The sequence below is a fragment of the Lampetra planeri genome, chromosome 7 (genome assembly GCF_965212315.1).
Source record: "Lampetra planeri chromosome 7, kcLamPlan1.2.h2, whole genome shotgun sequence".
Lineage (NCBI taxonomy): Eukaryota > Metazoa > Chordata > Hyperoartia > Petromyzontiformes > Petromyzontidae > Lampetra > Lampetra planeri.
The window spans coordinates 9,488,475-9,502,593 of NC_136113.1; the positions used below are offsets into that span (position 1 = coordinate 9,488,475).

Genomic DNA, 14,119 nt, shown 5'->3' on the forward strand with positions numbered 1-14,119 from the left:
CATACATGGCGCATTGGGATATACGGATGAAATGGGCCTTAGGGGCCGTCCATAAATGACGTCACGCACCTAGGGCGGGGGGGTCAGACATTTGTGACGAGGAGTGTTTGAGAAATGTGACGTCACATAAAAATGCGCGACTTTAAATAAATATAGACAACACGTACTACTGAATAAAATCGACTTTTATAAATGTTTTCTCCTACAACATCAGAGTGCAGCGCCACATTAAATACGCACTACAATGACAATAGTTTAAAGCGATTTGAAGCATGTTTTTTTTTTGGGGGGGGCAGAGCTTTGTGACGTCATTTTTGAGGGGGGGTCTGACTTTTTGTGACGCAGTGTGACGAAGGGGGGGGGGGGGTAAAAAATCGTCCAAAATCGTGTGACGTCATTTATGGACGGCCCCTTATATATGTAAACTATTATTATGCGGTATAATTAGCACAATAGTCTTCCCGTTTAGGTTAAAACATTGGTCCGGAATGCCCATTCGAGGCAATTGTTTTCAGAAATGATCATGATGATGATGAGACTCGATATCAAAACTCAAACCCAGTCCGACGTTTTCACGCTGAAGCAAGCAAACCATAGCTGGACAAGCTTCGTGCAGGTGCAAACTTAACAATACAAACACACATTCAAACTCACATTCATCAATAACACTGCCTTAAAAACATACATGTACACACAATAGGTGACGTATTGGGATATGGCCCTTTTTAACAACATTGGAACAGCTGGCTCACAAACCTGTTACAGTGAAAACAAAATTGTATCACGTGTGTGTGAGATTTTTGTTTAAAAAAACATTTTAAACATTGTTGTGAATTGTAGCGCCTCTTGTAACAGGAGCTGTAAGATACCAGCCGAAAACTGATTGGAAAGGCCGACTCCTACTGAATAATAGCCTGTTGGTAACCACAATCCACTAAGACGGTGGTGTACGCTAACACGTGTTGTACACTTGAAAGTACAACAACACACGTGATGAGATTCTCTGTTGGAATCGGTTAACAGTTGAACTGGAATGAAATTGGATGTGATGAGCTGCGGTTGTTAAAAAAAAGTGTGGTGGATTATACATGGCAAGGAGGCTTCAGTATGGATGTAGCAGGTACTGCTATATATTTATATCGATTAAGCAGAACCTTCCAAGAGTGAGTTTTAGTTTCATAAATTAAAAAAAAATCTGTTTTATTTATTTCAGTAAAAAAAACAATCAAAGTTTCAGTGTAACTCGAGAAGCTAACTTCAACTGAAATATTCCATGGGTTTTCGAGAACTCGTACAGTTGACTCGTGGTGCAGCCATTTACCCTTGCGCCAACTATTAATTTCCAGGATCAACTATTTTAAACATTGCAGTGAATGGTGGCGCCTGTCGTGGCTACAGGAGTCACGCAAACCCATCACACGACGTTGCGATTCGAAAAACACAATTCTTACACACGCGATTTGTAGCATTAGCGGTGGAGTTGACCAATTGATATTGATTGATGATTCGGTGCATTGCTATAACCCTGCAACATATACCGAGTCTAATAAAAATGTAGGGTAACATTCTCTGGCTGCCACTGCTGGCGTCATTTGCTGTGCTTTAAAGTACCGTTATGATGTATGTCTGCGAAGAGATGGAATCCACCACGTGTCGCTTATTTCGACTTAAATCGTATTCACTGCGTGAGCAATGCACCTATCCAACAACAACAAAATCGACACAGTTATAATGGCTGTATACATTTTATCCTGTTCGTGAGAACGGTATCTTTTTTTGGAAGGATGTATACATTTTCTATCCGTCCTGTACAGGACTTAATCTAAGCCGGGGTTGTGCGTGGCTGACCTGCAGAAACTACTTCCCTGCCGGTTGACGGGGGATGCCCCAGAAAAACATATTCCATGAGAAATTCCCTACTCCTACCGTTTGTCGAAAAAATGGAAACCCGGGTAACTATTCTCAATGCCAATATCGAGGTCTGCTAGCCAGGAATTGGGTTCGGGAGAGAGTTCATGGAGTTTACTAATTATCCTCTTTTGAAGGGGCGCAGACTCCAGCTGTTTACCAATATAAAAGGTCCATGGTTTTGGTCACATGGCCATAAACGCACTACTATGGCTTGTGTCTTTAATTTTGCATTCACGAAGGATTTGCTCATCGGCCTCTTGACACCCGGATAACTGAACTTCAAAGAACATTCTGTAGCCACCAGGGGGCAGAGTGCTGACACGGTCTCTCTCTTTGAACTTTGTTCGTCGCCAATTTGAAAGATAACAAAACAATGGCCTTTGAAGCTTAGACGATATGCTTTTGGGTTCTAGCGCGTGTTGTTCGGAATTATGTCCGACGTTTCGCTCCACACGCTGGGAGCTTCTTCAGGAACTCACTCAGAGAGAGAAAGAGGTACAGCACCGGTGGGAAAGCCCCACGCGGTGGTAATTATTGACCTTTGTTTGTCAAGGTTGTCAGGACACAGTGAATTTGCGCAGCGACGGGCCCTTTTTCCCAAGTAGACCGACTCCTAGTCCGTTCAGTGCCTAAACATCTTCCTGGGAAAAAGTCAATAGAGTAAAAGCAAAGGCTGCCGTGCTTTTAACGCCTGCGTCCCCCTGGTGAGAATTGCCAAGTTACTGATGATTGCGGTGTTTGATGTTAATTGTCTCGCAAATGGAAATCTGCAAAGGCTTTATTGAGCGTCCATGCACCGTGCCCTCTGAATTCTCGCGCCGTGTTGAAGGGGCCTGCTTTCCACCGCGAGTAATGAAGATTGTGACTGCTTTTCAACTGGATGGTGTTCATTCAAGTTTTTTGTGGCAATATTTGGAATTGTATTTGAACAATAAAACGAATGCTATTTTGAACACACGGGGTCTGGCTAACATGAATTATACCATTTGTGGTCGTGTTAAACGCTTAGATTAAACCATATAAGTTTTACAATTTCTACGTGTTGAAATTATTGCGGGACTGTATGCAGGAGTGATTTAACTTTTTAAAAAATAACTCACATTTACAAAGTCTCCCTTACTAAACATTGTACCTCTAAAGACTTCTGAACTGCTTACAAAAGGTGCCTGGTGTGAACACTACAATTTGCTTAAGTTTAATATTATAACATTATTTCCCCAATGGAAACTCATGTTCATGATGCCGAATGTTGATTCATTGCTGTAAAACTATTTATAAAAAAATACATATCCATTTTACTGTTATCAGTTCAAATCTCCCATCAGCTTTAGCTGCATTTTCTCCACACACAAATCCTGCTCTTTTAAAAAGATCCATGAATAATATGCTTTTGGAGTCCTCTTCATCTTGTGACACTACCCGGGTCACCCGTGTAATAAAAAGTACTTAAACATTGATATTATAATACTGTAATAACATTAATTCCCAACCAGAATCCCGTTATGTAAATTAGCACTCAACTAGCCACTTGCGAGTTATGAACACCTGTAAATACTTCAACCCGCTCGGGGAGGTCTTCATCCAGCAGAGGATTGATCATGGCTGATTGTGACACAGTGCTATTACGTTTTACATTATGCCCCATCACGATGTTGTCATCGTTTGCATGTATTATGGATTCATAAACTATAAAAAGGCGAACCTTTGTGTACGTGGCAAAGGTGCTGCGAGGGTTCCTGTAAGAGTCTAGACATTGTGTAAACAAGCCAGGCGTGCTGTTGCCGCTTGCTTCAGCAGTAAACCAAGTGGCGCTCTCAGTAAAACCAAGGATGGTACAGTACTTGCCGTGTCCTGACACCATCAGCCAGTGTTAATGTGTGACATTGTGGGTATGCAAAGTATAAACCACGCTGTAAGCAAACGCACAAGGGTGCAACATTATTGTAAAAACTATTGACTTTATTGCAATGGTCAACAAAATAGTGCAAAAATAAATTAACACGATATATATTTACGAAATAAATACGCGTGACGATTACAGAAAATACATTATCAACGTAAATATACAATTAACAAGATGCCAGAAATGCAACTTTCAGATCCTACATGCGTGATATACTCATAGCGAGTATATATAAGCAATGCCGGTTTTAGTTTCTGAATTCAACGTGAACATAACAGCTTATAACATTCATGGGATAATAGACAGCACAGTATTATTATTCCATTGAAGCTACCACCTCATTCAACTTTAAACACATTGTTTCACAACATTAACAATGCACCATTTCAGTGGTATTGCTCGGCATGCACCTAAAACTTCTCAAAGAAGTATAAAGAAAATTGCATCTTTAAAATTAAGGAAGAATTGCTGCGACTTTTAAGCAGTTGGAAAGACGCTGTAGTGGAATGCATTTTTTTCATAGGTGCAGGGGAAGATAGTCCCTGACGGCGGGGAGGAAGAATTAAACGGCGCGTGTCGGGGGTCAGAAACTGGGACGATTGGAGAGCGCGCGCTCAGAGGGAGAGGATGGTTGGGGAGAGCAACGCCTCTCCTCCCAGGTCTCCACTTCCGCTGCTGCTTCGCCGGCGCAACGCCGATGCGCAGGAGCGCGGCTCAGAGTGCAGGAAGTCCTGCAGGCCCGCCAGACTCGGGTACGTGAAGACGAAGGCGCCACTTCCGCTGCACGGCGTGATTCCGGGCGTGAAGCTCACCACGGGCGTGTGCAGCGGCTCCACGGCCTCCAGCGGGAACTGCCCCGGAGGCGCCACGTGCTGCTGCTGCTGCGGCTCAACGGCGGCCCGCGGGGGCCGGCCGCTCGCCTGCTCGTGCTCACGAGGTGCGGGCCGCTGGTGCTGATGCTCGCTGGGAGGGCTCGGGGGCTCCTGCTTGAGCTGCAACGGGGGCAGGCTGGCGGGTCTGGGGGCGGGCAGGCCCGGGGAGAGGCGGGGGGAGTTGGCGCTCGGCACGTTCTGGTCGGGCTCGTGCTGCAGGCGGCACGTGGGCTCGTGCGCGGCCAGCACAAGCTCCAGCTCGTCGCGCTCCTTCTGAAGCCGCTCGAGGTCGGCGCGGATCGCCGACTGTTCTGCCGCCAGCTTGGCAGTCTCCTGTAGCAGAAAATGAATGAAGAAAGGAGATGAGTATGGGATGGTACTTCACGTAGTTTTTTTTTTATCATAGAGTTACTCATCAGTATCGTCACTTACTCATCCCTTAAAAAAAACGACTCCATGTGCAAAGCGTGTTGCCAACTTTGTCAATGTCATTATAACTTGTACCACTTAACTGGGTTTCACTGTGTCCAAAATATTAATGTATTTTCAGATCTACTTTACCTTGACAATTATACCGACTCTGTCTCAGCATCTGGTTGATCAGTGCAGTGAATTAAATAAATAAAAAACAGAGTTGGGCTACCACTGCTGAAACTACAGAAAAAATATTGGGCCTGTATCTGGCAGCCAACGAACTGCCACAGGGCAGACATCAAAGGCTCTTGCGCGTGTGTGCGAGCAAGTCTGGGCATGCAAAGCCAAAGGAGGCAGAATCTAAAGAAACAGCTAGATAACAGAGTTGAAGTTCACTGGCTTGTGGTGGCCGTGTTAGGTGGGTGTCTTGGCGAGTGGATGGATGTGCGAATGTTGAGGGAGGGTGGGTGGTTGGAAGAGAGACGCTCACCGCTTCTAGGGTCTCTGTGAGCTCCCGCCTCCGGTTGCGGCACTTGGCGGCCGCCTGCTTATTGCGCTCCCTGCGAATGCGGCGCCTCTCCTCCTCTTCGGCGTTGGCGGGCTCCTTGTCTCCTCTAAAGCTGCCGGGGCCCCTGCTGCCGTGGCCGTACGGGTGGGTCCTGCCAGGCCCCCCACGCCTGGCTGGGCCCCCATGAACTCGTCCTGCCACCGCGGTCTGCAGCAGCCACTGGGTGTCTCCACTAACTGTGGCCATCACGCTGTAGTCCTGGATTGGGGAACACACAGAGATACCAGGTCAATTCTCCATACAGGCAGCTTTAATTGCACAGGCTGTGGTTAAATGTAGACTGTATAACTCAGACATGTTATCTTCAAAAATATCTGATAACATGGTTATTCATAGAAATTAATTATTTGAAAATCACATACAACTGTTGTATATAAACTGGAAAATATTTTAGTTTTCAAGTTTAAATACTGCAGTTCTGTTACTATAACACACATATTAATATAAGATACTGGATAAGTGACAAGTATTATTTACTTATAATATAAATTCCTATACCCGGTATTGTCTAACTGTAGCATTGTAATGGGCCACGCGATTTTTCCACGTAAAAAAAAAAGTCACAAAAAAAATTAATTAGTTTCAAAAGTCGACAAGGGTGGGGAGGGAAAAGTATTATTTTCTTTTACCGAGTCCACTAGTGTGTCTAAGTATTTCGCAACAGGCACGACCGGACATGAATTATTTACACGCGCTCGAAAGCGTGGGTGGCGATAAGAGACTTGCACCGTTTGACCGGAACAACACAGCACGAACTCTTGCGAAATGCATCTTAAACTAACGGGCAGGGTAATAATAAGGGTGGCCCATTGCGCAACGAACACCACCCAACCACCACTCGCATTGGCAAGGAAAAAACAGAGCACAGAGCAGATGATTGTGTAAGAGTTCACTCAACCATGGACGTACGCATCCACCCCGCATGCTTGTGGCTTATCAAGTCGGAGGCTGACCCCACCGTTAACTCGTTCGAGACGCCGTATCCCTAATATTGTTTGTACTCGTGACAAATGTGATCTAGTTACATAACGTTGAGCTAAAGGCCAATCGGATATAGTGTGTACGAGCAAATTATGAACAAGAGAAGATACTATCATCATGCAGGCATGATGCAGCAAGTAAGACGATGCGGGTGACATGGCGTTGACAGGACCGCATTCACGTTATAACTGCAGTACTCAATCTCTTGGACTTATGACATTGACACACAGAGTTGTGTGTGTATATTAAACAGCACGGTGTCTACAAGCCGTAGGGTTACTGGGAAACTCCACCGAGTCAGTATCTAGACTGCAGGGGGAATCTGATGAGCCAAGAAGCTCTTAGTGCGGGAGGGTCAACGCTATTTAAGTTCCTTCCATCAAACCCAAACACGCGTGTCCTACACACTGACAGCCTTAACACACACACACACGTGTGCCGTATTCGGCACACGTGTGTGTGTGTGGAAATGAGCCGAATATGACATGTCTGTATGTATGTCTATGTATGTGTACACATGTCTGTGTCTGCACGTATGTGTGTACACACAGTGTGTACGTGTACACACAGTGCGTAAGTGTATATATATATTTGTACACACACACACACAAAGTCCTCTGCACCGCATCGACACGCCGCCCAAGTGGTGGTTACCTGGCCGGCGCTATGTGTCGCGGGGCTTCCCACGTGCGAGTACGAGTCCAGGGACGACAGGTACATCGACTCGGCGGGGGAGACGCTGCTACGAGACGGCGAGTCGTCGTAGTCCGTGCGCAGCTCGGAGTACATCTCCGTCATCATCACCGCAGGCTGCTTGACTGAAGGGATATTAAACAAACCCGGCAACCAACGACGTGAAGCAGCGACTCGCTCGCTTACAAGTTTGACGGAAAGCGGCGAGCCGGGGTTTATATAATGTATAGGCGGGGGTGTGGGGGGTGGGGGGTGTGGGGGGCGTCCTCCTCCCCCCACCACCACCGCACACGTGCGTCAATGGGGCGTACCACTTTACACGGGGGGCAGGGGGTATGGGGGAAGGCGGTTCTGTACCAGGTCATGGGCATCACGCCTCCTCCTCCTCATCCTCGCTTACGATCCCCTCGGGGTTGAAGGCGGCTCTCCGTCTCGACGTGATTAATGACGAGTTGTGCCATAAAAAACTTTTGCTGCGAACTGAAACGTTGCGGCGCTTTGTTTGTTGGGATCCCCGCCCTTGGTGGTCGAATGGTAGAGTCCGGCCATTAAGTTCTGCCCACCCCCCTACCCCCCACAGGAACCGCCCTATTGACGTCAGTTTCCGTCACTGCCCATATATGGACTTGGCTTCAGGGAGGATGGAGCGAGGCAGGGGCGCAGCGGCCACGTGGTCGCAGTGGAATCCCTTCGCCCCCCCACCCCCTACACCCCACCCCACTCCACCCACCCCCACTCCCTCTCGTATTCTAAAAAAGGAAATGCTACTTCCGGCCCCGGAGATAGACTTTTGAGAAGGGAGAGAGCACGAATTTATCACTGGAGCACCCTTTTAAAAAAAAACGCCGATAACAGGATTAAAGATTCAAACGTTAAAAGTGAATGCTTATCCAGCCGCCACTGTATCTGTTATGGTCACTTTCAGGCCGTTCAAGTGGATTGTTGCTTTGGATATAAAAGCAAACATTAACCAGAACGCCATCCATCCTGTTTACACACGTGAATGCAAATTAATGTTTTAATCTATTAGGCGTTCCAGGCCAATATGATCGAGAAGCTTTTGACTGAGCAAGCATACTTGGCTATCATCAGACTTTGTTCAACAAATGGAATGTCTGAATAATTATCTTTCGAGATATTCAAAAAAGATATAACTCAAATTCCAGATGGGACCTGCAGCCAAAATCAACCTTCCCCTTGTGCTGCCCGTTGCGTGGCTCCCGTCATTGCTGATAAATTCCGTGTTAACGTCACGGAGATCGACACCCGCATCATAAACGACGGTGCCCATCTGATCACACGCGAAGTTCGCTCTTCTCCGTAGCGTTACGCACACCACTTGCTGTTTTTATTTATTTATTGCATTGTTTCTGTACCCAGGCCCCTTTTATGTTAAAGTAGTGGAAATTACTCCACTAATAATTAATATAAGATATCTTAAATTTCACTGGAGCCAAAATACATTTTCCTAGTGAACAAAAGTTTATGGCATATTGAATGGAATATATATATATTTAATGTGCCATATACATATACAGTATACAAAAAAATCGGTTTAGTTGACAATATTATCCACTGCAGGTTGAAGGCCTCCCCGAGTTGCTACTATCTCTCACAATCCTGAGATGCAGAAATCCATCTGGCGCTTCCACATGGGCTGCTTTCATCGCTCAGTTCTAGCGTGAACGTCCTCTTCCACGTGATCTCGCCTTTTGCTGCCACTCCATCATTAGCCTCGACCACTGGACATCATCCAATCTAGCATTGTGCCCTGTCAAAACCCCGCTTCAACTTCTTAGCACTCAAAATGTTCTCTGGTCCATGTATTCCTCTTTCACTTTAAGTATAATTGCAAGCGTGCACAGATACATACGAGGAAACACGCTTTCGCCAACGTTATTCATGGAAACATTAGACAATTTCTGTCCGAAAATTGTATTGGAGATATTAAAGCGTAACATTCAATGACGTGAGAAAAAAAAAACGTCTTCTATTCGGCAAAATGCATCACGTGGGTGGTGTGAAAAGATGAAGTGGCGCTCTCAATTTGTGATTTCTGTATTTTTGTAGAGTTCATCTTGGAAGCGAAAGCAGGGTTGAGCCTGGTTAGTGCTTGGATGGGTGACCACCATGTAGAAACAGGCTGTGGAACTACGTGATTGGCAGCTAATGTCAGCGCAACAAAATCCGTTGTTGTACTATACCTCTATAGTATGCCCCCCTCCCTTCACATATGGTTATATAACTTTCCATGCCCCCCCCCCCCCCCGTTGGCGTGGGGAGGAACCCGTTCGCAAGTCGATGGACAAAGGGGTACGGTACGTATACATGAGACAACATAATACATCTGTCTCGACTGGTGTTACCTTACAGTGTCTTGACACTATCTCAATGCCTCTCCTGTCATCACATCTGCAATATCACCTGTCAGCTCTTGTGTTCAGTTACACATTCTATTGTTGAAACCACACATTCACTCTGCTTCATTACCCCAGCTATCTGTGGATTCTTCACGAATCCATAGTGCTTAAGCTTCACGTGAATCGTACATATTTGCCAATATTAATGTCGGTCCTTCGTGAATTTTAAATTAACCACACTGAACGAGTCCGTACGTTCTTGGGCTGAGATTCCGTCTGCCTGTGCGTCCCCCTGCAAGAGCTCGTCTTCAGGCCAAATTGTAATGTCTTACCTCCACTGCTACTTACGTTATCATTACACAGCCTTTTCCGTAGTGTCTATACCTTTAATTTCCATTGTTTAGAAAATGACTTAATAGAGTGCAAAACCCTCTCGAACATGTAGCCTCTAGGATTAGGGGCCGTCCATAGATTTTGGACGATTTTTCACCACCCCCCTCGTCACGCGGCGTCACAAAAAGTCAGACCCCCCCTCAAATATGACGTCACAAAGCTCTCCCCCCCCCCAAATAAAACATGCTTCAAATCGCTTTCAAGTATTGTCATTGTAGTGCGTATTTAATGTGGCGCTGCACTCTGATGTTGTCTTGCTTGACTTCTGAAATTTTATGAGATTGGGTGTATTCCGTTTGATTCGATTTTGGGTTCCGCCTGTACGACCGTTTTTCGTATCTCTCCCTTTTTTCAACATGCATTTTTGTGTGTGTTTTAAATGTCTTATTATTTAACTAGCCTTTTGCCCGTCCTCGGACGGAATCTGTAATATTTACGAAAAAATTGAGCAGAGTATAATTGTATCTTGCATAAATTTAATGGCAGTGAATCTTGCAATAAATGTCATCAAACACTACACTGTATTTCACTGTAGCATTGTATTAATGGCAGTGAATCTGGCACAAAACTACGTCATAAAACACCTCACTTCATGTCACTGTAGCATTGCATTTAACTCACCTTCAATTATATTCTTGGTTCTTTCGGTAAAGTCACGTAGAAGGGAAATAATAAAATAATACAAATACTAAAAGACTTTTGTTTGATCTTTTTATTATTTTATTATTTCCCTTCTACGTGACTTTACCGAAAGAACCAAGAATATGAATCCCTGCAGTCACGAAAGCTTTAAATCACCTTCAATTAGTTCGAAATCACTGCTCTGACACTTTATTTTCTTCTGCTATCGCTTGCTGGGATTGTAATCAATTTGAATTCGATACAATGTCTGGAAAATCACGGAGAAATGTATATATGTTATAATAATGCAGAAGCAAAAATTAGACTTACCTTTTGTTTCAAGTGCTGAAGAAATAAATAAAGGCACCAAACACACTTTGTTGCTGCGTAGAATTAATTATTTGCTTAACTTTCAATAAAGAAACGTCAAATTTAAAGCGGATTTGCGTAAAAAAAATGTTTCTCCGCTCGACCTGGGGGAGTGTAAAAATTCCACCCACTCATGATTATTTTATTATTAATTAGGGGGGGGTATGTGGAGTGAGTAACGCGCGTTACACACATTTCTGGGCTATCTTATTACGTAATCGCATTTATTTATTTATTTCCCACCATTTCAATTACATGTATCTCATTTGATCGTTTTGTTTCTGTCGGGATTTGAATTAGTTTTTTACAACCAGTTTAATTTCCCCTGCCTCTTCAAACTGCTATGAGTTGATTACAAATTAAAAATGGAATCAAGCCGTGATGATGTAGAAAGAGAAGAAAATGTATAAAGAATTCAGCTTTAAATCCAAATGTATAAAGAAGTTAACAGATTTTTGAAAGAAGGCAATAAAATATCACACGTTCACAATGGGCAACTTTCATGGAAAGGCAGGTGAAAGGATGATTGATAAACTTTACATTAGAGTGAGACAGGAGAATGCCTATGATAATTATAATTTAATCCAGTGAGGATGGAGAATAGCTTTTAAAAAAACCCGAAGGAGCCTCTCTCTGATGGAAAACTGCCAGATTATCAGAGGTGTCTCTACAGGAAGTGACCACAGCCGAGTGCAATACAAGTTACTCTTTAACTTCGCCAATGAAGAGAACAAAATGTAATTACAGGTCAGTGACATGGTAAAAAACATGACAGCAAGGGACACAGGAAGTAACAATCCCAAACTTTTAACGTAAAAACTTTGGGCTTTTGTAGATTTTCGATGTTCTTGCACAGGTTTTAAATATATATAAAAAATGTCAGCATCTTTTGGAATGAGTAAAATTTTATTGTCATTCAGTTACCATTTAATTTCCCTAATTGATACATTTGACTGTATAAACCAACATTTTCACTTATCAAAATGTTAAATACATAAGCACCAGTTTGTCGCAAAACACGGATGTTTCTGTAAGTGTATGCACATCCTTTAGAGTGAATGGACGAATTGACGAGGTTATATTCTCGGATGTGTGTTTGGGTTGTGTTTTTCAGCACGATGTGGACATATATTTTTTGCTGCAGACTGCCGTGGGACAAGCACACAACCGTGATTTGTGAACACGAGTAAATTGATCGGATGTAAACAAAGACTGACACGTGCTTTCAAAATCCCGTGATACCATTCGAAGATGATCAGGCCATTGTGTGCCGCGAAGCCATGTTCGACATTTTACAAATTAGAAAAAAAACAATACTCGAAAATTACTTACTTGGGAAACACATATCAATCGTTTTCCTCCGGAAAAAGAGTCTTGAGACTCAAGTGAGGCTTTCCTTGGTACACAAGCGTAAAAAGAGCAGCTGGAACCTTCGACAGATGACTCCGGTGAGAAGGAAAACGGCTCTTGATCGTTCGCCTCTTTCCTTGCCTCAAGTGCCCACTTTGAGCATTTGAATGGGGATTGTAGAAGGGCTGATAACTGCTGCAGTTTTTGATTATTCTTGCTTGCTGAAAATGAGTGGAGCAACATCGCGGTTATACTTAGGCGAATAAAAAATAACTAACTTTGAAAACAGTGAATCGGAAATCATTCATAAATAATTAACCACTGATTCACACCTGCTCGCAGACGGATATGTTCTGTCATGTTATGGTGACTACTTCGAAAAGTTGATGCAAGATGATACTTAAAAATAAATATCCTTATGTTGTTTTAATGACTATGAGAAGTAATAATAGTCATATGTTAATCTACTAAATGGCCATATTTCACCACCAATCAGTGCGGGTTGGTGAAGGGAGTATGCCCAGGACTGGTTCACATATCACTCAGCACTGATATATATTTAACCGTGGCAGGAAATCAAATGCAGGTCGCCACCTATTATTATTAAAGTATAATTTAGTTACTATGGTGTTATATGATTATGTTATAAATGTATCCCCAAAGACAAAAAAAATAGTGTGTTTATTCATGAAAATATATTACGTGCTATTCAAGTAAAATGTTGCAACACTCAGAAATACATTTGCAATATTCCTTCAAGGCGACACAATTACAAAAGGTGAGAACATTCTCACGATACCTTAAGGTACTATGTCATATGTTTCACAATCTTCTCACACAAGCCATTGTACTAATACGCTACTCGACAAATGGCGTCCTGGTCGACATGTTTTGGTGATGGGTGCGGAGGAGGAAATGGCAGGAACACACTTTGCAAGGATTCGGTTGACCGTGGAATGGTTAATTGGCTAAATCACCGTGTTCAGTGAACAGTGACTTCTGGTTCTGCGACCCGCTGCTGCCGCTCTGTAAACGCTGCGACGTGCTGAATGTTTTGTTCTGCCTAGGTGCTGGGCCTGTGAAAAATAGTTTTGAAAGTCAAGGTGCCCTATCCTCAAAGCAGCACATGAGTAAAACGTACCTACTTTGGCTGCCTTAGGCCAATGGTGGGAATTCCATGTTACTATGACGTGGGCCTCTGTGCATAGATCAACTACTTTTTGACTTCTCGCAAAGTGGTACTGATTGTATTGACCATCTCGGGATAATGAGCTTTGTCAACCTCATGACCAGGTTTTGAACTTGCATTGCAAACACACATTTGAGACACATACTGGACACTGCCATAGTGATACACATCTAGTATAACTTACTCTACCGATGAGGAAGTCCACTGAAGATATGGAGCTACGAATTCAGCTCATTTGTAGATGCTAGGTGGATTAATGCAGGATTACAAGAGATGGTGGTAGCTTGGGCAGGCCATCGTTCAGGATTGGATTGACCTTGGCTGATGATGAATGTTCGCTCCACTCTCATGGGTTTTGGTTAATCTAATTGTTGATTAAGTTAAGCATTGCCTGCCTAATGTCATGCTCGAATTTTAATACTTTTGTTAATTAGAATAAACTAATTCATATCCTGTGCCGAAAAATGTCAACGGTTTGATTTAATGGAAATTTTA

The 14,119-nt window shown here is 43.6% G+C and overlaps 1 protein-coding gene across 1 annotated transcript; it reads right to left on the bottom strand.

Moving 5' to 3' along the window:
• Positions 1–3,849: 3,849 nt before the first annotated feature.
• On the bottom strand, positions 3,850–7,541 carry LOC144719917 (protein c-Fos-like). Its single transcript, XM_078596248.1, has 3 exons — positions 7,304–7,541; positions 5,591–5,866; positions 3,850–5,019 (listed from the first exon to the last, which is right to left on the bottom strand). Exons 1-3 carry the CDS (start codon positions 7,448–7,450, stop codon positions 4,429–4,431), a joined length of 1,014 nt encoding a protein of 337 aa, XP_078452374.1. The 5' UTR covers positions 7,451–7,541; the 3' UTR covers positions 3,850–4,428.
• Positions 7,542–14,119: the final 6,578 nt, after the last annotated feature.